At 45.4% G+C, this 24,275-nt stretch overlaps 1 protein-coding gene across 1 annotated transcript in view; it reads left to right on the top strand.

Annotated features, from left to right (window-relative positions):
• LOC112224691 (histone acetyltransferase KAT6B-like) overlaps positions 1-19,022 on the top strand; it is a 116,399-nt gene extending 97,377 nt beyond the window's left edge. The window contains exons 13-18 of the mRNA XM_042305749.1: positions 1,390-1,621; positions 8,412-8,571; positions 9,870-10,121; positions 13,627-13,888; positions 14,023-16,468; positions 16,809-19,022. Of these exons, the coding sequence (XP_042161683.1) occupies positions 1,390-1,621; positions 8,412-8,571; positions 9,870-10,121; positions 13,627-13,888; positions 14,023-16,468; positions 16,809-17,613 (4,157 nt within the window). The 3' untranslated portion in view covers positions 17,614-19,022. The remainder of the gene's footprint in view (positions 1-1,389; positions 1,622-8,411; positions 8,572-9,869; positions 10,122-13,626; positions 13,889-14,022; positions 16,469-16,808) is intronic.
• The last annotated feature ends 5,253 nt before the right edge of the window (positions 19,023-24,275 follow it).

Raw genomic sequence — 24,275 nt, forward strand, 5'->3', positions numbered from 1 at the left:
GTATCCCCTCTCCTTGAATTTTCTTTGCATCTCAGTCTGATTTCTGTCAATCTTCTTAGTTTTTTGATCTGACAGAGTTGGCTGTAGGGTAAACTGTTTTTCAAGAGAAGTGTGTGACAACTGTCAGCCCTCAACAAACTGTTAGGATCAGTAGGCTTCCTGTAAAGATCAGGGTATAGAACGATATCCTCACACGAAATCAAAAGATCAAGGAAATTGATTTGACGTGTGTCAGACTGCATAGTAAATCTCAGGTGCTCAGAACAGGAGTTAAGAAAAGCATGGGAACGCCTGGAGCTGTTTTGCATCACCCCTCCATAGAACAAAAATATCATTCATGTACCGTTTCCATATAAGAATGTTAGGTAATCATTTTTTATTATTGTATCAATGATGCTTTTTGTATGTTTTGTTTTGTAGCTGTAAATCAACCAATGACATCAAGCCACACCCAGCCATGATTACAAACACCTGTTGTGCCCTTCCAAACTATATAAATTAGTGACCCGTGGTGTTTGTCATTATACATCGGATCTCCTAGAGTGTTGCTCTCTTATTGGTTAGCTAAACTAGCAAGTCTGTGTATTTGGTTACCACGGCAACTACTGGAGCTGTCTAGTCAACTTTGCTAGCTGGCTACTCCAGGGGACGTTGAACCCATATCTACCAGCACGTGTTCAATTATAGCCATGGTATTGTAATGAAACCGTCAGGGAGCATGTCTCGAACCCTCGACCTTCTAGCCCGAAGTCCACATCGACTGTGCCGCAAAAGCTCGAGCGGCAGAGTCGATATCCGAGTAAACCCAGGGTCGTTACACTATGAAAGGGGATAATCAACTCGGGGTTCTCTGTGTTCTCTGGAAAACAATGCAACTCTGTGGAAGGTCACACCTACCTTCCACGGAGTTCATTACTTTCCGTAAAACGCATAGCTCCTCGTAGATTATACATAATCAGCACATTAGTAGTAATAATGTGTTGTTGGTAAGGATGATGGAGAGTATGTGTATTATTGCAGTGACGAGGGGAATTACAGAAAGTGTCTGTCTGTCCACTATCATTATTATATTTCTAAGGAAGTAGGTAAAGAGCAACAGCCGAGTCTCAGTTCCTGATAAGTTAGGCTAGTCACTGTGGATCTAGGGCAAGGAGAGATGGGGAGCTCAACATCGAGGTAAGGACAACAGTTGAAGAGAGAAGAAACCTCTGTGAGTGGGGGCCAGAGGGGCCCACACATCATTTGAATGTGTATTTTTAGGTTACCTACCTTCTCACAAAATTGTTGTTTTGTTATAATAGGTCATTTTAGGTAAGCTACTGTGTCTTTTCCATTTTATGTCTTCATCTTCTTACGTCATTTTGTTTTGTTTGAATGTGTCTGTTTCAGGTTACCTTCTCACGAGGCAGGAAGGACAAGCTGGCTCCCCAGAGAAGCCTCTGTCAGATCTGGGTCGCTTATCCTACCTGGCATATTGGAAAAGTGTCATGGTGGAGTACCTCTATAAGCAGCCAGATAAACACATCAGCATTAAAGGAATAAGCAAGGCTACTGGGATGTGCCCACATGACATTACTGCTACTCTCCAAAACCTCCGCATGATTGACAGACAGGACGGCAGGTCAGTCTTAAGTCACACACTTGCTCTGTCTGTCTGTCTGTTTGTGTCTGTATGTTTGTGTCTGTGTCTGTCTGTTTGTGTCTGTCTGTTTGTGTCTGTCTGTTTGTGTCTGTCTGTTTGTGTCTGTCTGTTTGTGTCTGTCTGTTTGTGTCTGTATGTCTGTCTGTGTGTGTCTGTCTGTCTGTTTGTGTGTCTGTCTGTTTGTGTCTGTGTCTGTCTGTCTGTTTGTGTCTGTCTGTCTGTTTGTGTCTGTCTGTCTGTTTGTGTCTGTCTGTCTGTCTGTCCTGTCTGTCTGCACGTGTTCCCTCCTTTGTGTCTGTCTGTCTGTCTGTCTGTCTGTCTGTTTGTTTCTGTGTCTGTCTGTTTGTGTCTGTGTCTGTCTGTTTGTCTGTGTCTGTCTGTTTGTCTGTGTCTGTCTGTCTGTTTGTGTCTGTCTGTCTGTCTGTCTGTCTGTCTGTCTGTCCTGTCTGTCTGCACGTGTTCCCTCCTTTCTGACACCTGTCTGTCCGACATCTGTCTGTCGGTTGTTTTGAACGTGGTCTCCATTAATGCAGCAAAATGTTGACAGTCTGGTCAAGTGACAGACCGACAGAAGAGCACCTGCTGCTATTCCATCATGAGAATCCTCCGTTTCAGCTTTATTAATGGATGCCATGCATCATGGCTTTATTCTCATACAGATGGTCTTTTTGTTATTGGTTTACTGTTTAAGCACTTTGACAGTACTTACTGACAATTGCTAATGTAAAAAAAGATATATATTGTTTGATTAATTGGTGTATGATTTCTGTCTAGGTTTGTTGTGATCAGAAGATATCGATTGATTTTCAGTTGTATAACTAAAACATATTTTGAATGCTGGTGCTTTTTGACATAATTTATGATTGCTCCTCTCTAGGTTTGTGGTAATCGGAATAGATTGATTGATTGATTGATCTTGTTGATTATTACTCTAGGTTTGTGGTAATCGGAATAGATTGATTGATTGATCTTGTTGATTATTACTCTAGGTTTGTGGTAATCGGAATAGATTGATTGATTGATCGATCTTGTTGATTATTACTCTAGGTTTGTGGTAATCGGAATAGATTGATTGATTTGATCTTGTTGATTATTACTCTAGGTTTGTGGTAATCGGAATAGATTGATTGATTGATTGATCTTGTTGATTATTACTCTAGGTTTGTGGTAATCGGAATAGATTGATTGATTGATCCATCTTGTTGATTATTACTCTAGGTTTGTGGTAATCAGAATAGATTGATTGATTGATCGATCTTGTTGATTATTACTCTAGGTTTGTGGTAATCAGAATAGATTGATTGATTGATCGATCTTGTTGATTATTACTCTAGGTTTGTGGTAATCGGAATAGATTGATTGATTGATCGATCTTGTTGATTATTACTCTAGGTTTGTGGTAATCGGAATAGATTGATTGATTGATCGATCTTGTTGATTATTACTCTAGGTTTGTGGTAATCGGAATAGATTGATTGATTGATCGATCTTGTTGATTATTACTCTAGGTTTGTGGTAATCGGAATAGATTGATTGATTGATCGATCTTGTTGATTATTACTCAGTGTTTCCCCTGTATTAGTGGGCCACTCCAGAGTATATGATTTTTTTTTAAATCATTTAAATAATTTTTTTTTATTTAAATGGGATGGTAAAACATGGTCAGTGTAAACTTAAATGATTAAAACCATATATAAAGTATTTAGAAAAGATAATGGACCGATATATATTTTAAATAACGTCGTCTTTGAGAACTAACAATCACCAAAATAGAAACTACAGTCGGGGAGAATCAAACATTAAATAAATGTCATGGCGTGGGGCCCACATTGATTTTGTTATATTTTGCAAAATAACATGACGTAAGCCATGGTAAAATGTGTGACAATTGCTGTAAATGATCTTTAAAACTAGTGCTGGGCGATTTAGTACTTTTTCAGGTCGTTTCGGTTCGACCAAACCGTTCAGACGCTATCGACGATTTTGTGAGAAGACCAATTTTTTTCGAGTTGTCTCATGGTCGGACAAACACTGCTCTAACTCTGTCACCTTTCAAACGTGCGATATGCGGTGGATTGAGATGCATCCAAGGCTAAAAAACAGATATCCCTTTTAAACGGACTGATTAGGATACAGATGTTTATATTATGCGAATTAGATTTCCGCAGTGGCGCGGACATCGACCTTGAGTTGGAGTTTATTTTATTTTTACATGAACAGTGCTCATTAATCAACGTTTCAGTAAAAGTGCCGGACCTTAGGGGGTTAATTCCGAAGCAGGAACATAGAAAATATTCCATCGTTTGTCAGGTCCGATATAAGCCCATAGAAACGCATTGGTCTTATTATTGACAGATTTTGACGAGAGTGAAACGTCGCTTTTTCTCTCTGACCCATCTCTGTCCGAGCCGGGAAAAAACTGGCCCAATGGATTATGGTCATTGTAGTTAATTACCACGTTTCTGCAATGACATAGGATCAAATCAAATGTTATTGGTCACATACAACATATGTAGCAGATGTTATTGCGGGTGTAGCGAAATGCTTGTGTTCCTAATGTAGCGCCAACAGTACAGTAATATCTCACAATTTACAACAATACACGCAAAATCAAAAAATAATGGAATATAGAAATATTAGAAGGTGCAATGTCAGAGTCCGGGATGGAAATATATGTATATGATGGTGTGTGTAGACATGGGGCGGCTGTCACATACAATGACCCAAAGTGGAATTTCTGTCACACACAATGACCCAAAGTGGAATTATGTTTTTTGAAAATGTCTCTAAGTATTCAAACCCTTTTTTTAATGGTAAGACCAAATACGTTCAGGAGTAAAAATGTGCTTAAGTTGCGTGGACTCACTCTATGTGCAATAATAGTGTTTAACTTGATTTTTTAATTACTACCCCATCTCTGAACCCTACACATACAATTATCTGTAAGGTCCCTCAGTCAATCACTGGATTTCAAACACAGATTCAACCACAAAGACCAGGGAAGTATTCCAATATCTCACAAAGAAGGGCAGCTGTTGGTAGATGGGTAAAGAAAAGCAGACATTGAACATCCCTTTGAGCATGGTGACGTTATTAATTACAATACAAAGATACTTCCTAACTCAGTTGCCGGAGAGGAAGGAAATCACTCAGGGATTTCACCATGAGGCCAAAGGTGACTTTAAAACAGTTGCAGAATTGAATGGCTGTGATATTACAAACTGAGGATGGATCAACAACATTTTAGTTACTCCACAATACTAACCTAACTGACATAGTGAAAAGAAGGAAGCCTGTACAGAATAAAATTGTCCAAAACATGTATCCTGTTTGCAACAAGGTATTAAAGTAATACTGCAACACATGTGACAGAGCAATTCACTTTTTGTCCTGAATACAAAGTGTTATGTTTGGGACAAATCCAATACAACCAATTACTGAGTACCACTCTCCATATTTTCAAGCATGGTAGTGGCATGTTATGGGTATGCTTGTAATTGTTAAGGACTGGGAAGTTTTTCAGGATAAAAAAAATAAACTGAATGGAACTAAGCACAGGCAAAATCCTAGAGGGAAACCTGGTTGTCGGCTTTCCACCAGACACTGGTAGAGTAAATCCACCTTTCAGCAGGACAATAACCTAAAACACAAGGCCAAATCCGCACTAGAGTTGCTTACTAAGAAAACCGTGATTGTTCCTAAGTGGCCGAGTTACAGTTTTGAATTTAAATCTGAATGAAAATCTATGGAAAGACCTTTTGGCTGTCATTTACCTGTAAATGGTTGTCTAGCAACGATGATTATAACAACCAATTTGACAGATCTTGAAGAATTTTTAAAAGACAATGGGCAAATGTTGCACAATCCAGGCTTGGAAAGCTGTCGAGATTTACCCAGAAAGACTCACAGCTTTATTCAAATCAAATGTATTTATATAGCCCTTCTTACATCAGCTGATATCTCAAAGTGCTGTACAGAAACCCAGCCTAAAACCCCAAACAGCAAGCAATGCAGGTGTAATCGCTGCCAAATGTGATTCTAACATGTATTGACTCAGGAGGTTGAATACTTATCTAATCAATATACTGTATATTACTGTTAGAATTTTTTATACTGTTTTTCCCACAAATGTTAGAATTTTTCTTCTACTTTGACAGAGTTTTGTTGGTAAATCGTTGACAAACAAATAACATATCCATTATAATTCCCCTTTGTAACACAACAAAATGTAGAACAGGTCAAGGGGTGTGAATACTTTCTGAAGGCACGGTAGACGTGTATTAAACTAGTCAAAAGTGTAGTATTTGGCCTCATACATAGCACACGATGATCACATCAACTCTGTTGGATGCATTTGTTCCAGATTATTTTGCGGCCAATAGAAATGAAGGGTAAATAATGTCATGTGTCATTTTGGAATCACTTTTATTGTAAACCGGAATATCATATATTTCTAAACACCTTTACATAATGTGGAGGCTGCCATGATTACAGAGAATCCTGAATGAATCATGAATCATTTTGAGAAAGTTACAGATGCACATATCTTACCCCCAGAAAAATGCTAACCTCCCTTGTTATTGTAATGGTGAGAGGTTAGCATGTCTTGGGGGTATGATCTAAAATGCTAACCTCCCCTGTTATTGTAATGGTGAGAGGTTAGCATGTCTTGGGGGTATGATCTAAAATGCTAACCTCCCCTGTTATTGTAATGGTGAGAGGTTAGCATGTCTTGGGGGTATGATCTAAAATGCTAACCTCCCCTGTTATTGTAATGGTGAGAGGTTAGCATGTCTTGGGGGTATGATCTAAAATGCTAACCTCCCCTGTTATTGTAATGGTGAGAGGTTAGCATGTCTTGGGGGTATGATCTAAAATGCTAACCTCCCTGTTATTGTAATGGTGAAAGGTTAGCATGTCTTGGGGGTATGATCTAAAATGCTAACCTCCCCTGTTATTGTAATGGTGAAAGGTTAGCATGTCTTGGGGGTATGATCTAAAATGCTAACCTCCCCTGTTATTGTAATGGTGAGAGGTTAGCATGTATTGGGGGTATGATATAAAATGCTAACCTCCCCTGTTATTGTAATGGTGAGAGGTTAGCATGTATTGGGGGTATGATATAAAATGCTAACCTCCCCTGTTATTGTAATGGTGAGAGGTTAGCATGTCTTGGGGGTATGATCTAAAATGCTAACCTCCCCTGTTATTGTAATGGTGAGAGGTTAGCATGTATTGGGGGTATGATATAAAATGCTAACCTCCCTGTTATTGTAATGGTGAGAGGTTAGCATGTATTGGGGGTATGATATAAAATGCTAACCTCCCTGTTATTGTAATGGTGAGAGGTTAGCATGTCTTGGGGTATGATCTAAAATGCTAACCTCCCCTGTTATTGTAATGGTGAGAGGTTAGCATGTATTGGGGGTATGATCTAAAATGCTAACCTCCCCTGTTATTGTAATGGTGAGAGGTTAGCATGTCTTGGGGGTATGATCTAAAATGCTAACCTCCCCTGTTATTGTAATGGTGAGAGGTTAGCATGTCTTGGGGGTATGATCTAAAATGCTAACCTCCCCTGTTATTGTAATGGTGAAAGGTTAGCATGTCCTGGGGTTATGATATTTGTGTGTATGTACAGTGCATTCGGAAAGTATTCAGACCCCTTGACTTTTTCCACATTTTGTTACATTACAGCCTTATTTTAAAGTGGATTAAATCATTTTTCCCCTCATCAATCTACACACAATATCCCATAATGACAAAGCAGAAACAGGTGTTTAGTAATGTTTGCTAATTTATTTTATTTTTTAAATGTAAATCTGAAATGTCACGTTTACGTAGGTATATTCAGACCCTTTACTCAGTACTTTGTTGAAGCACCTTTGGCAGCGATCACAGCCTCAAGTCTTCTTGGGTGTGACCCTACAAGCTTGGCACATCTGTATTTGTGGAGTTTCTCCCATTCTTCTCTGCAGATCCTCTCAAGCTCCGACAGGTTGGATGGGAAGCGTCGCTGCACAGCTATTTTCAGGTCTCTCCACTGATGTTCGATTGGGTTCAAGTCCAGGCTCTGGCTAGGCCACTCAAGGACATTCAGAGACTTGTCCCGAAGCCACTCCTGCGTTATCTTGGATGTGTGCTTAGGGTCGTTGTCCTGTTGGAAGGAGAACCTTTGCCCCAGTCTGAGGTCCTAAGCACTCTGGAGCAGGTTTTCCTCAAGATCTGTTACTCCATGTAGTGAATCTGTGATCCATGTAGACCAGGGCTGTCCAACCCTCTTCCTTGAGATCTACTGTCCTGTAGGTTTTCAGTCCAACCCTAATTTAGCATTTCTTAGTCAGCTAGTTAAGGTCTTGTTGAGCAGCTAATTAGTAGAATCAGGTGTGTTAAATTAGGGTTGAACTGAAAACCCGCAGGACCGTAGCTCTCCAGAAAGAGGGTTGGACTGAAAACCCACAGGACCTTAGCTCTCCAGAAAGAGGATTGGACTGGAAACCCGCAGGACAGTAGCTCTCCAGGAAGAGGGTTGGACTGGAAACCCGCAGGACCTTAGCTCTCCAGAAAGAGGGTTGGACTGGAAACCCGCAGGACAGTAGCTCTCCAGGAAGAGGGTTGGACTGGAAACCCGCAGGACAGTAGCTCTCCAGGAAGAGGGTTGGACTGAAAACCCACAGGACCGTAGCTCTCCAGAAAGAGGGTTGGACTGCCCTGATGTAGTGAATCAGTATAGATTGATTGATTTTATCTTGTTGATTTATTACTCTAGGTTTGTGGTGATCCGAAGAGAGCGATTGATCCAGAGACACATGGAGAAGCTGCGAGTCACCCCCAGGCTGAACCAGGTCGACCCTGACGCCCTGCACTGGACCCCCGCTGTGGCCCTCAACTCTGTCCTGTCTGAGGAGGAGAGAGAGGCTGAGATGGATGTAAGTCTCGTAAAGACACACACCACATCTACACAGTGTTATTCCACTGTGCTCCTCAACAGCCAATGGGTATGCAGTGTTTTTGTTGTTTCAGCTCATCACTAAAACCCCAGTCAAACAATCAACTAGTCACGGTCTTCAGCCTGGTCTAGTCTAGAACATGATTAGGTAAATTAGGTGTTTGTGCTGGGCTGGTACAAAACCCTGCACACCCAGTATCTCTGCTCTAGTTCTATAGGCTTAGTCAGTAGCCAGTATCTTCAGCTGAGGCTGTGTGATCATTCCCCCCCTTACAGTCTGTTAAATGTATTGTTTGGTTAGCTTTCAGAGTTCAAACCAAGGACATTAATGGGCAAAGCCTGTTCACTGTCACTAGACATTTAATGTGGTGCAAAATTGCCCCAAATCAGTTCACTACATAATTAATAGTACTAAATATTCCATGACATGCAATCTCTCCATGGTTGCTTAACAGCTGCTCTCTGCTTTGACACACACACACACACACACACACACACACACACACACACACACACACACACACACACACACCCAATCAACAAGAAGAGGCAGTCTAGTCACGTCATCATCATGGTGATTGAAATGTCCTGATGTTAATTCAGATTGTGTTTGTTTGCCACACGTATAGTGAAATGCTTAACGTGCAAAGCCCTACCCAACAGGTGCAGCAGCATTCAATGTCAACGTATACCTGATAATACAATTCCAATTTTAAAAAATATCAGAAATTAGCGGGGAAGCTAAGCACTGAGTGTACAAAACATTCGCAAACACCTTCCTAATATTGAGTTGCAACCCCTTTTGTCCTCGGAACAGCCTCAATTCGTCGGGGCGTGGACTCTACAAACTTTCCAAAGCGTTCCACAGGGACGCTGGCCCATTTGGCTCCAATGCTTCCCACAGTTGTGTCAAGTTGGTTGAATGTCCTTTGGGTGGTGGACCATTCCTGATACACACAGGAAACTGTTGAGCATTAAAAAAAACAGCAGCGTTGTAGTTCTTGACACATTCAAACGTGTGTGTGTGTGTGTGTGTGTGTGTGTGTGTGTGTGTGTGTGTCAAATAATCAACTAATCATGTGCTGTGGAGACTGTTGTGCAACAGTCATGTAGACAGACTGAACCTTGTTCTATTGTCAGTGGTCAAGTCTAAGGCAGACTTACTTCCGTACGCGTGTCTGTTTATTTCCCCTTACGGATGAGGATGTTGAGTGTCTGCCTGCCTGTGTGTTTCTCCGAGATGGTAACAATGTCTGTTGATCTGGGTGTTAATTTCAGGCTGAGCGACTTAAGGAGCAGGCTAGTTGTTGGGAGAAGGAGGAGAGAGAGGTGGTCTACCTGATGACTCACCCTCGTCCTCCCACTAAGGTCTACAGTAAGAAGCCCTACAGAACCTACCAGCGTCGCCCTGCCCCCGGAGAACAAGGCTTGCACGTCTCTGAGGAGTGCAGTGAGGACGATGAGGATGGTTTTGATTGGTCGCTCCCCATCCTAGCAAAGGCCCACACCGTACTTGGAGTCAAGAGAAAGGTGACCACGAGAAATGTGTTGTTTGTCACATTGCAATTGCAGGGTCAGGTGACTGCTATTGTCCCGTAGGATTGGCTGATTGTAGTCTTTACATAGGGATGTAAAAACAAAGGAAATGAATGGGATGTTATGCAATAGTTTCATAAATTAATTTGTTTTCAATCATTATATATTGTGACTTAGTATGTTAAGATGTGTTGTCTACAAACTAAGAGAGAGGGATGTGGTGAATCCTCTTGACTGCAGTGAAATGTTGAGCCTCTTTTTGGGCCTGACAGTACAGCAGATAAACAGTAGATAACCAGATTTCTCTGGTGCTGTGGAGACTGTTGTCTAGCATTCATACAAACGGAACCTTGTTCTATTGTCAGTGATGGAAAAAGTACCCAATTGTAATACTAGAGTAAAAGTAAAGATACCTTAATAGAAAATGACTCAAGTAAAAGTGAAAGTCACCCAGTAAAATACTACTTGAGAAAGTCTATAGGTATTTGGTTTTAAATATACTTAATATACAAAAGTAAAAGTATAAATCATGTCAAATTCCTTATATTAAGCAAACCAGACGGCACAATTTTCTTGTTTTTTAAATGTACTGATAGCCAGGGGTACACTCCAACACTCCGACGTAATTTACAAACAAATAATTTGTGTTTAGTGAGTCTGCCAGATCAGATGCAGTAGGGATGACCAGGGATTTTCTCTTTAAGTGCCTGAATTTAAAAAATTATATAAAAAAATCTGTCCTGCTCAGCATTTCACATTTTTGGGTGTGAGGGAAATCTTAGAGTAAAAGTACGTTATTTTATTTATAAATATTGAAGTACATATACCTTGTTCCCAAAAAAACTACTTAAGTAGTACTTTAAAGTATTTTACTTAAGTACTTTACACCACTGTTCTATTATCAGTGGTCATGGCAGACAGACTGAACCTTGTTCTATTATCAGTGGTCATGGCAGACAGACTGAACCTTGTTCTATTGTCAGTGGTCATGGCAGACAGACTGAACCTTGTTCTATTGTCAGTGGTCATGGCAGACAGACTGAACCTTGTTCTATTATCAGTGGTCATGGCAGACAGACTGAACCTTGTTCTATTGTCAGTGGTCATGGCAGACAGACTGAACCTTGTTCTATTGTCAGTGGTCATGGCAGACAGACTGAACCTTGTTCTATTGTCAGTGGTCATGGCAGACAGACTGAACCTTGTTCTATTGTCAGTGGTCAAGGCTAATTTAAACCCCTCCAATGTTGTTTTAACATCTGTGTTGTCTATAGGCAACTGCCCCCTTGTGGTGAAGATAATAATACACCAGATTGTGTTTCCCAACCCTGGTCCTCCAGTACCCCCGACAGCCCAACCCTGGTTCTCCAATACCCCCCGACAGACCAACAGCGAAGGGTTGGTCTGTTCCCCTCGAGGACCAGGGTTGGTCTGTCGGGGGTACTGGAGGACCAGGGTTGGTCTGTCGGGGGTACTGGAGGACCAGGGTTGGTCTGTCAGGGGGTACTGGAGGACCAGGGTTGGACCTGGGGGGGTCAGGGGGTACAGTGGAGGACCAGGGTTGGTCTGTCAGGGGGTACTGGAGGACCAGGGTTGGTCTGTCGGGGGTACTGGAGGTCCAGGGTTGGTCTGTCGGGGGTACTGGAGGACCAGGGTTGGTCTGTCGGGGGGGTACTGGAGGACCAGGGTTGGTCTGTCGGGGGGGGTACTGGAGGACCAGGGTTGGTCTGTCAGGGGGTACTGGAGGACCAGGGTTGGTACTGTCGGGGGGTACTGGAGGACCAGGGTTGGTCTGTCAGGGGGTACTGGAGGACCAGGGTTGGTACTGTCAGGGTTGGGGGGTACTGGAGGTCCAGGGTTGGTCTGTCGGGGGGGATACTGGAGGACCAGGGTTGATCTGTTGAGGGTACTGGAGGACCAGGGTTGGTCTGTCGGGGGGGTACTGGAGGACCAGGGTTGGTCTGTTGAGGGTGTACTGGAGGACCAGGGTTGGTCTGTTGAGGGTGTACTGGAGGACCAGGGTTGGTCTGTCAGGGGGTACCGGAGGACCAGGGTTGGTCTGTCGGGGGTACTGGAGGACCAGGGTCTGGTCTGACCAGGGTTGGTCTGGGGGGGTACTGGAGGACCAGGGTTGGTCTGTCGGGGGTACTGGAGGACCAGGGTTGGTACTGTCAGGGTTGGGGGGGTACTGGAGGTCCAGGGTTGGTCTGTCGGGGGGGGGTACTGGAGGACCAGGGTTGGTTTGTCGGGGGGGTACTGGAGGACCAGGGTTGATCTGTTGAGGGTACTGGAGGACCAGGGTTGGTCTGTCGGGGGGTACTGGAGGACCAGGGTTGGTCTGTTGAGGGTGTACTGGAGGACCAGGGTTGGTCTGTTGAGGGTGTACTGGAGGACCAGGGTTGGTCTGTTGAGGGTGTACTGGAGGACCAGGGTTGGTCTGTCAGGGGGTACCGGAGGACCAGGGTTGGTCTGTCGGGGGTACTGGAGGACCAGGGTTGGTCTGTCGGGGGGTACTGGAGGACCAGGGTTGGTACTGTCGGGGGGTACTGGAGGTCCAGGGTTGGTCTGTCGGGGGGTACTGGAGGACCAGGGTTGGTCTGTCGGGGGGGTACTGGAGGACCAGGGTTGATCTGTTGAGGGTACTGGAGGACCAGGGTTGGTCTGTCGGGGGTGTACTGGAGGACCAGGGTTTGTCTGTTGAGGGTGTACTGGAGGACCAGGGTTGGTCTGTTGAGGGGGTACTGGAGGACCAGGGTTGGTCTGTCGGGGGCTCCTGGAGGACTAGGGTTGGTCTGTCGGGGGGTACTGGAGGTCCAGGGTTGGTCTGTCGGGGGGGTACTGGAGGACCAGGGTTGGTCTGTCGGGGGGGTACTGGGGGACCAGGGTTGATCTGTTGAGGGTACTGGAGGACCAGGGTTGGTCTGTCGGGGGTGTACTGGAGGACCAGGGTTGGTCTGTTGAGGGTGTACTGGAGGACCAGGGTTGGTCTGTTGAGGGGGTACTGGAGGACCAGGGTTGGTCTGTCGGGGGCTCCTGGAGGACTAGGGTTGGTCTGTCGGGGGGGTACTGGAGGACCAGGGTTGGTCTGTTGAGGGTGTACTGGAGGACCAGGGTTGGTCTGTTGTGATACTCAGTTAGTGGAAAACGAGATGATATGTAGAAAGATGCCTGTGATCCGAGTTAACTCTGCCAGTCTCATTTGGGGTTCTCAACCAGGCAGCCTTCATCTGTGGGAAAGAGTTGCTCAAGCGTTGAGGCTCACATCATGTGCTTGGAGCATATTGCATTCAGAACAAGAATTTAGGATGAGGTTCTCACTTCAGACATTTAACCAGAGTCTTTAGTATTGTCCTCTCTGTAGCTAGTAAATTTCAGAAAGAGTTTAGAGGAAGTTATGTTGGAGAGCAGTTGTGCTCAGAAAGTACTTTTTTCAGTCCATTCCTAGGATGAATCTTTGTCCAGGAAAGGTTGTGTTTGATGTTTGATCTGTGTGTTCCAGAGAGATGAGAGAGCTCTGGTCCTCAAGAAGAGAGGTCAGGAGAGGAGAGGGATAAGTAGCAGTGTGACAACTGAGACCATCTCGGAGACGACGGAGGTTCTGAAGGAACCGTTTGCCAACTCGCCGGACGAGAGGCCCCTGTTGGAGAGGACCTGCAGGGTGGGAGAGACGGAGGAGGAGCTGCTTAGGAAACCAGTAAAGAGACGCAGAGGTCGTCCACGGCTAGAGAAAAACATGTACAGAGACAATCACTGGAATGAAGGTAACTACATCTTTCAGATGTTTTTTAAGCTGTATTACTGCGTATACTGACCGTGTACATTTTAAAATGTGAACATAATTCACACAACACCAATTTTCTCATCACTAATGACGTTTTCTCTTTCTACCTTCTAGGGGCCGGTGTGCTAGTGAAGAAACCGGGCAGACCTCGAGCAGTAAAGCGCAAGAAGGGCTGGCCCAAAGGAGTGAAACGGGGGCCTCCAAAATGGCGTCTGAAGAAGGAGAGGAAGATGGGATTCAAGCTGAACCTGTACACACCCCCAGAGACGCCACTGGAGGCCGAGGAGCCCCACATCCAGGCCGAAGAGCCAAAGGAGGAGCTGGATCAGGCCTCTCCCATCACGGAGGCAGGGTTAGAGCCCGGCAGGGGCCTGGCCAGCCGGGAGATGAACAAGAAGCTAGCCCTGGAGCCTTCAGAGCCCCAAAGTCCCATGGAGGAAGAGCACTCCCCTGGGTTGTCTCCTGTGACTTCTCCCATGGCCTGCTCTCTGGTAGCCTCCCCTATAGCCTCTAGAGCTAGCTCCCCCGCCTGCTCCCCCGTCTGCTCCCCCAGTCGTGACAACAGTCAGGAGGTGTCAGAGCCACCAGAGGATGACCCACAGGACAAGGAGCACGGGGCCTCTCCATCCCCCTCTCTGTCTCCACCCAAAGAGCTGAAACACAGCACTGAACAATCAGTTGAGGAGGAAGAGGCCACGCACCTGGATGCGGACGATGAAGACGAAAGTCACATTGAGTCGACAACAGAGCTAGAGAAACACGGAGACGTGCAGCAGCTGGAGCCAGGACCTTGTAAAGAGCCTCCTAAAGCCCAGTCCTACATCACAGCGGCTTTTCTCCATCTGAACCGTGAGGATTCTGAACAATGTCAGGAGGAGGAGTCCATAGTCGTGGCTTATAGGTGCGAGCAGCCTGCCAACACCGGAGAAGAGAGAAGCAAACATATCCAGGAACAGGCACCTACAACATCAGCAGCAGTAGCTGTAGTCTCTGACCACCCTGTTGACTCAGAGAGCAGCAGTCAGGAGGCTCCTCACCAGCCACAGCAGACACAGAATGCTAGAGAGACGCTTGGAGCGCTTAGTCCTGCTGTCGTACTAAGAGACAGAGAGGAGAACAGAGAGGAGATGGATCCCCCGGTGTACCCTGAGCCTGATGTGGACCAGGAGACGGCCCAGGCCGTACAGAGCCTCACCCAGGAGACGGAGCGCGACCCAGAGACAGATAGCGTCAGCTCTGTGTTCCACCAGGACTGCGTGGAGAGAGAGACCCAGGAGGCATGCCGGAGCCTGCAGACTTACACCCACCACGTGACCCCCCAGAGTCCCCCTCACACCCTAACTTCACTGGACGAAGGCTGCCCCCAGTCTGACCACAGCAGCCCCCTGTCCTCGGTCCACTCACACCCCAGCCAGTCAGTGCGCTCCGTCAGCAGTCCGACTGTGTCCATCCTGGAGAGTAGTGGAGGCAGCGTTCCGGCTGTGTCCATCCTGGAGAGTAGTGGAGGCAGCATTCCGGCTGTGTCCATCCTGGAGAGTAGTGGAGGCAGCGTTCCGGCTGTATCCATCCTGGAGAGTAGTGGAGGCAGCGTTCCGGCTGTGTCCATCCTGGAGAGTAGTGGAGGCAGCGTTCCGGCTGTGTCCATCCTGGAGAGTAGTGGAGGCTACACCCAGATTAGCCCAGACCACGCCTCCATCTCTGTCCCCTCCTCCCTCCACAACATGGCAGCCAGCCCCATGATGGATGTGCCGTCAGTGTCAGACCACTCGTCCCAGCAGGTGGTGGACAGCGGCTTCAGTGACCTGGGCTCCATCGAGAGCACCACAGAGAACTACGAGAACCCCAGCTCCTATGACTCCACTCTGGGGGGCAGCATCTGCGGTGGGGCGGGGGGTCCCTCTCAGAACAGCTGCTCCTACGGGCCCCTCCCCCCTAGCGGCCTGGCGCAGAGCAGCTGTGCCGTCAACCCTGGCAGCTGTGGTATGATTCAGCAGAATAACCTGAGCTCCCCGCAGCACTGCAACGTCAAGTCACCACAGGGCTGTGTGGGAGTGGTGGAGAGACCACCGAGTCACAGCCAACACAGTCACAGCCAACACAGTCACAGTCATACAATCCCACACAACCCCTATGGCCATACTAGGCACACAATCACTCCACACAGTCTGCCTCACGGTGCGCCACACAATCAACACAGCCAGCTAACGCAACACAACCCATACACACACCCTGCACACAGCCAGCTACATAGTGTACGACACAATCAGCTCAGCCAGCACGGTCAGCACACCCTTCACACTCAACACGGCACCAGCCAGCACAGCCACTGTCAACAGCAGACCATGGCACAGTGTGTCATTCCCACCAACTTCACAGTGCCCATGCAGCTAGCTGACAGCCCAGATTCAGGCAGCTCCAACCTGAGCAGCTTCTACGACAGGATGAACCAGGAGGGCTATAGCAGCGGTCATTACTCCCAGCCCTCGGCCACCTTCAGCCTAGCCAAACTACAACAGTTGACCAACACCCTGATCGACCACCCTCATTCGCTGCCTTTCAACCACCCTCATTCAGCCTCCCATCCCCACTCAGCCCCCCACCCCCATCCCCCCCAGCCTCCCACCCCCACTCAGCCTCCCCTCCCCCAGCCTCCCCCCCACTCAGCCTCCCACTCCCACTCAGCCTCCCACCCCCACTCAGCCTCCCACCCCCACTCAGCCTCCCACCCCCACTCAGCCTCCCACCTCCACTCAGCCTCCCACCTCCACTCAGCCTCCCACCTCCACTCAGCCTCCCACCCCCACCCCCACTCAGCCTCCCCCCCCCTCAGCCTCCCACCCCCACTCAGCCTCCCACCTCCACTCAGCCTCCCACCCCCACTCAGCCTCCCACCCCCACCCCCACTCAGCCTCCCACCCCCACACCATCACATCTTATACAAACAGTGCCTCCCTGTCATCGCACTCTCAGCACTCTGGCCTGGTGTCTCTATCCCAGTCCCCACATCCCCATGTCCCCCACGGGGTCACTCCTCACCCTGGGGCCTCCCAGGTCCAAGTACAGGCCACCATGACACCCCCTCCGCCCTCCTCCCACCCCCTTAGCTCCCCTCAGATGATGCTGCAACGCAACGCCATGGGTATCCCCAACATCACCCCCTCCCAGAGGACTCTACAGGCTCAGATGGCCTCCGGGGGACACAAGGGCCCCACACACATCTCCATGCGCTCCAAGTCAGCGGCCCCTGGTCACTCCGCCCACCAGCAGCAGATGTACAGCCATGCCCACGGGGCCCCCCAGACAGTCTCCATGCAGGCCCCCTCATCCCGGACACTTGCTGCCATGCCCAGGGGCATAAACTTGGGCACGGTCAACATCATGCCAGCCTCCTACAACCACGCTGTGAACATGCCTACTGCCGCCGCCATCAACCACGCCATGAATGGTTACCGCGTCAACGGTGGTTACCCCGGCAGCCAGATGTCGAGTCAACAGATGGCTGCGGCCTACATGAACCAGTCGCCCGGGTCCCAGTACGCCTCTATGCAGATGGGCATGATGGGAACGCAACCATACCCCCAACAACCCATGCAGGCTCCGCCCCACGGCAACATGAGGTTCTCTTCAGCTGGTCACCATGGATACATGACCAACGCTGGACCTATGTCCAAGCAGACACTCAAAGGGCCTTTCGTCAGACGGTAACCCACGGTTACTAACATAACAGTTATCTAACAGTTAACGAAACGATAACTACCGACAGACTGAATCAATCTGACTGGATGTTTAAATCACACAAATGTGCATTATTAATTATTATTACTATTAGTCCCTGATGCACACATTTGGCCTTTTTGGTTGTTGATAATGTTTGTTGTAATTTTGTTAATAGTTACTTAAAAACCAGCACTTGGAAAGAATGCATCAAGTTTGATCAACAAGCAAACTTTCTATAAAAAGCTACTATCTATCTATGTCAAAGTATTTTTGTTCCTAACAGATGGGAAGCCTTACGTCATAAAAGATGAACATTTATTTAATTAGTATTAGTTTCCCTGATCAGTCCGTAGGGCAGGCAGGGTAGGGGGCCGGGGGGGAGACGGGCGAGAGATTTCATCACCTGGAGGAAGAGCGTGAGTGTAGTTATGTAGCAGCCTCAAAACGAAGCCATCTAATGTGCCTGCTACAAACAGACTTAAACAAGTGGATATTCCTAGAACCTGTTCAGTGTACCTGTCTAACAGTGCTGACAATTAGTTTGTACTATACTCATGCCTTTGTATGTTTAAATTATTGTAGTTATTTTGTAAAGTGACAATTAGCATGCATCGGTCTTCGGTCTCCATTAGTAACAGTGTTGTGCTTTAATAGCAAGACATTTTAAAGACATTTTGGCCTTTTGTTAGGTTCACCTCGCTTACAAAGCGGGGGGAGAAAGATGAAACTATATTTTGTTAATTCTAATAATACTGTAAAAAAAAAAAAAAAAAAATGTGTCAACTTCTTTAATCCTGTTGTTCTGTACGGTTGAGAGGTTTTATTACCATTTATGGTTAATTCTGAAGCCTTTTCTAACAGATATCTTTGAGGCAGCGTTCTGTTTTATAATGCAGGAGACTTCTGGTAAGATAAATAAGCATATTGCACCCCTCACTCTGATTTTGTTTTTAAATTTCAGAGGTGTACCAATGTCGAAAAGTGTTGACAAAAAAATAAATAATAATAAAGAAATATAAATTTAGTCCAAAGTTGATATTTTACAATTTCTTTAAAAAAGTTACATTTTCATTCCATCTGTAGATTTGTTTTCTATCTTGATAAAATGTTGGATTTATATTTTACAAAGTGTAGGAGAAGAGAGGATGTAAATATACCAAACTAAGCTAACAGATTGCATGTAAAAAGCCACTTGTACTTGTGTTTTTGTTAATATTGCTCTTTTGTAGCCTTTGTACCTGTACAGAACGGCTGGTAGGGACAGTCACAGGGGGAGACCTGGCTATGTGCACAAACAATTGGACAGAATGACAGTCTTGTATTTATGACTTTTCTCCATTGGCAGTCACTTATAAATGCTGTACATTTTAGCATAAAATAAATGATGATTGACCATGCACACGATTCTGCTCCTTTGACTTCCAACTGACTGAACTTCAAATTAATTGGGAGTTTTGAAGTTCAAAATGTACAAAGACAGAAGTGTAAGCTAAGGCAATATCCTCTTTTTTCCCCAATAAAACTGTAGCATTTAGTTTAAATCTTACATTTAGAGTACAATTGGAGTATTGGGGGTCGGGTCATGAACAGTGCTTGTGCCCATAGAAATAGACGAGGCGTGTGCATGCGGGATGTTCCCCAATGCTGGAATGGTATAGAACCCCTGCTCTACTCTACAACAGTACTCTACTAAAAAATGTATATATGAGTATTCTACAATCGTACTCTATTAAAAAATATATATATAAGTACTCTACAACAGTACTCTACAATAGAGTTACTACAAATATATATATATAAGTACTCTACAGCAGTACTCTACAATAGTACTCTACAAAAGAAATATACAAAAGTACTCTACAATAGTACTCTACTATATATATATATATATATATTTATATATATATATATATATATATATATATTTATATATATTTAAGTACTCTACAACAGTACTCTACAAAAAAATATAAATACTCTACAACAGTACTCTACTCTACTACAGTGCTCTACTTAAACATATATATAAGTACTCTACTCTAGAACAGTACTCTACTCTAGAACAGTACTCTACTCTAGAACAGTACTCTACTCTACTACAGTACTCTACTTAAACATATATATAAGTACTCTACTCTAGAACAGTACTCTACTCTAGAACAGTACTCTACTCTACAACAGTACTCTACTCTACTACAGTACTCTACTTAAACATATATATAAGTACTCTACTCTAGAACAGTACTCTACTCTAGAACAGTACTCTACTCTACAACAGTACTCTACTCTACTACAGTACTCTACTTAAACATATATATAAGTACTCTACTCTAGAACAGTACTCTACTCTAGAACAGTACTCTACTCTACAACAGTACTCTACTCTACTACAGTACTCTACTTAAACATATATATAGAACAGTACTCTACTCTAGAACAGTACTCTACTCTAGAACAGTACTCTACTCTAGAACAGTACTCTACTCTAGAACAGTACTCTACTCTACAACAGTACTCTACTCTACAACAGTACTCTACTCTAGAACAGTACTCTACTCTAGAACAGTACTCTACTCTACTACAGTACTCTACTTAAACATATATATATACAACAGTACTCTACTCTAGAACAGTACTCTACTCTAGAACAGTACTCTACTCTAGAACAGTACTCTACTCTAGAACAGTACTCTACTCTACAACAGTACTCTACTCTACAACAGTACTCTACTCTACAACAGTACTCTACTCTAGAACAGTACTCTACTCTACAACAGTACTCTATAGACTGTCTGGCGGTATTTTTGAAGTTCTAGGAAACCTACTTGAAAGACTTTTTATATTTTCGTTTCTTGTGGAACTAAATGATCCAATTTAAGTGTTTCCTTTTCTCAGGATACATCGATCACATTTATCATTATTTTCAACCTCCTATTTCTCCTCGTCTTTTCTTCTTTCTCCTTTTCACCTGTTTCTCTGTTCTAAGAGGTAGGTGTCCAGCTGTCTAAGCTGTTTCGGGAAGCCCCAGTCGGGGATGCTGTGTTGCTTCCCGTGGTCCGTGGCATCCACCACCGTCATGTTCTTACAGATCATCAGGTAGGCCAGGACAGGGTGGCTGACCTGCTTCTCCCCATCACACAGTGGACTTGGAGCTTATCTGGAGATACAGAATAATAGGAATAGTCTTCTAATACGCGGAGAAGAAAGACAAGACATTAAGGTGTTTGTTATTAGGAGTTGAACTACAGGAGCAGCTCTCTACTGCAGAGTTATATTACAGGTGGTACAGATGAACTACAGGAGCAGCTCTGTTCTGCAGAGAACAACAATACAGGTGGTACAGATGAACTACAGGAGCAGCTCTGTTCTGCAGAGAATAACAATACAGGTGGTACAGATGAACTACAGGAGCAGCTCTGTTCTGCAGAGAATAACAATACAGGTGGTACAGATGAACTACAGGAGCAGCTCTGTTCTGCAGAGAAACCTTGTTATATGGAGACATGGTAAGCTACCACTGTATAGTCACTTTAATAAATAAGAAAAAAATATATGTAAAAGTATATTCATAAATACGTTTAATTTGTAAACATTACAATTCATAAGTATTTATAACAATGATTTATAAAGCCTTTTTAAACAATTAAAATGTCTAATCAAATGTCTAAAACAAAGGTAAACTGAAGTTTTGGTTGATGAACTGTGCTGCAGAGAAGTACTGGCTAAGGTCAAAAGGTGGAGAATCCTCTGCCACGACCCGACAGTAGACCCGACAGTAGACTCACAGTAGACCCGACAGTAGACCGACAGTAGACCCACAGTAGACCGACAGTAGACCCACAGTAGACCCACAGTAGACCCACAGTAGACCCACAGTAGACCCGACAGTAGACCCGACAGTAGACTCACAGTAGACCTGACAGTAGACCCACAGTAGACCTGACAGTAGACCCACAGTAGACCCACAGTAGACCCACAGTAGACCCGACAGTAGACCCACAGTAGACCCACAGTAGACCGACAGTAGACCAACAGTAGACCCGACAGTAGACTCACAGTAGACCTGACAGTAGACCCACAGTAGACCTGACAGTAGACCCACAGTAGACCCGACAGTAGACCCGACAGTAGACCCGACAGTAGACCCACAGTAGACCGACAGTAGACCCACAGTAGACCGACAGTAGACCCACAGTAGACCGACAGTAGACCACTCCGGTGTCCACGTTGTTCTGCGTCCCTTTTGCTGTGTTCAGGATGCCCAACTTTTCATTTTGTCTTTGGCTCTTGTCAAAATTAGGATTTACTAACCTGAGAGCCAGTCTGTTTGTGCTCTCATGCCAACTCATTGTTACTTATTGCCATGCCAAATGTTTTGAAATTGGCAAGAGCACAAACCCAGACCCGGGACCAAATCAAATTGTATTGGACACATACACATGGTTAGCAGATGTTAATGTGAGTGTAGCGAAATGTTTGCCCTTTGCGGTTGAGCGCTTTGCGGTTGAGGGCGGTGCAGTTGCCGTACCAGGTGGTGATACGGCCCGACAGGATGCTCTCGATTGTGCATCGGTAAAAGTTTGTGGGTTTTAGGTGACAAGCCAAATTTCTTCAGCCTCCTGAGATTGAAGAGGTGCTGTTGCGCCTTCTTCACCACGCTGTCTGTGTGGGTGGACCATTTCAGTGTGTCCGTGATGTGTACGCCGAGGTACTTAAAACTCTCTGCCTTCTCCACTACTGTCCCGTCGATTTGCATAGGGGGTGGTCCCTCTGCTGTTTCCTGAAGTCCACGATCATCTTTGTTTTGTTGACGTTGAGTGTGAGGTTATTTTCCTGACAGCACACTCCGAGGGCCCTCACCTCCTCCCTGTAGGCCGTCTCATCGTTGTTGTTAATCAAGCCTACCACTGTAGTGTTGTCTGCAAACTTGATGATTGAGTTGGAGACGTGCATGGCCACGCAGTCATAGGTGAACAGGGAGTAAAGGAGCAGGCTGAGAATGCACCCTTGTGGGGCCCCAGTGTTGAGGATCAGCGGGGTGGAGATGTTTTCTGCCTACACCACCTGGGGGCGGCCCGTCAGAAAGTCCAGGACCCAGTTGCACAGGGCGGGGTCGAGACCCGGGGTCTCAAGCTTAATGATGAGTTTGGAAGGTACCGGGGTGTTGAATGCTGAGCTGTAGTCAATGAACAGCATTCTTACATAGGTATTCTTCTTGTCCAGATGGGATTGTGCAGTGTGATGGTGATTGCATCGTCTGTGGGCCAATTGGGTCGGTAAGCAAATTGGAGTGGGTCTATGTTATCAGGTAGTGTGGAGGTGATATGATCCTTGACTAGTCTCTCAAAGCACTTCATGATGACAGAAGTGAGTGCTATGGGGCGGTAGTCATTTAGTTCAGTTACCTTAGCTTTCTTGGGAACAGAACCAATGGTGGCCATCTTCAAGCATGTGGGGACAGCAGACTGGTGTCATGACTGTCCTGACCAGGTCAGGTTACAGGAGACCACAACCCTACAGATTATCTCTCAACCCCAACAGAGGAGGACAGATCTAGGGGTCTGAAGATGTGGGGGTTTTATGACCCCTCACGCCCCTGGTAAATCTCAGGCCACAGACAAATTCCTTTGTCCTGTTAATATGGAGAACCAGCCTCAGAACATTAAACATGAAATAAAGGGACTTTGGAACAATGGTTTTCGTCAGCCACAATGGTGGTCATGACGATAGATGGAATATGAAAATGTATGTCATTTTTGTTTTGTTATTAAAGGTTAATAGATGTTATTACGAAAACATTGTAACGTGAAGAGTTTTCCTAGTATATGTTTGATGTTTATACAATGTACGTTGTATGGAAAATATCCAAATCAAAGAGAATGTTTTGGGGAAGATGAAAAGTTAGTTGTCTAAAATTGGATTTGAGTCAAAAATGCCCTCATAACTTGGTACGCCCAGAGAATTGCCCTAAAGGCGGTTACGCCCACTTCTGACCCTGTAAAGAATTTCCAGAGAAGACTACGATACCCAAGCTGCAGCCAAGGTCTAAAAAGTCAACAAACCCAAAACGCAACGCAAGTTTGAAGACAAATAAATATTTTTCTACCCAAGCTACGGATGAGTAGCTGTGTCTAAGCGGGTGAATTCAAGTTGAACCACCTAGCCTCCATCTCCCATCGAATCGTGGTATCTACACTGTTTCATTCCAACGCTGTGAGCTCTGAGCTACAGAGCTGTCCGTCCTCAGAAGACCCCTTCCAGAGCAAGGGTGAGGGAACAGACTCCTAAGCCAAAAGGACACTGACATCGGGAGGACGATCAGAGAGCTGTGCCGGAGAAGTGCGTCATCGAGCAGCCTGAACGTTCCCCTGAACGGTCCACGCAGAGAATCCTCGGAGATCATCCCCACGTAATTACATCATTATATTCTGACCCATAAGAGCGGCAGTTTGGGGGAAGGCTAGGGTTAGAATAGCATAGCTGACAAATTCACCCAAATGTATATTTCTCTTGTGTACTTTCTTTTTTCTCTCTCTTTTGAAATCCCCATTGTGGGTAACGCGCCATAGTGTATTGGCCCGTTATACTAAGTTCTAATCAATTGCCTATAATGTGTTTTGTCTGTGTATCTTTTATCATAATTTTTGCTT

This window comes from Oncorhynchus tshawytscha, linkage group LG25, assembly GCF_018296145.1.
Source record: "Oncorhynchus tshawytscha isolate Ot180627B linkage group LG25, Otsh_v2.0, whole genome shotgun sequence".
Lineage (NCBI taxonomy): Eukaryota > Metazoa > Chordata > Actinopteri > Salmoniformes > Salmonidae > Oncorhynchus > Oncorhynchus tshawytscha.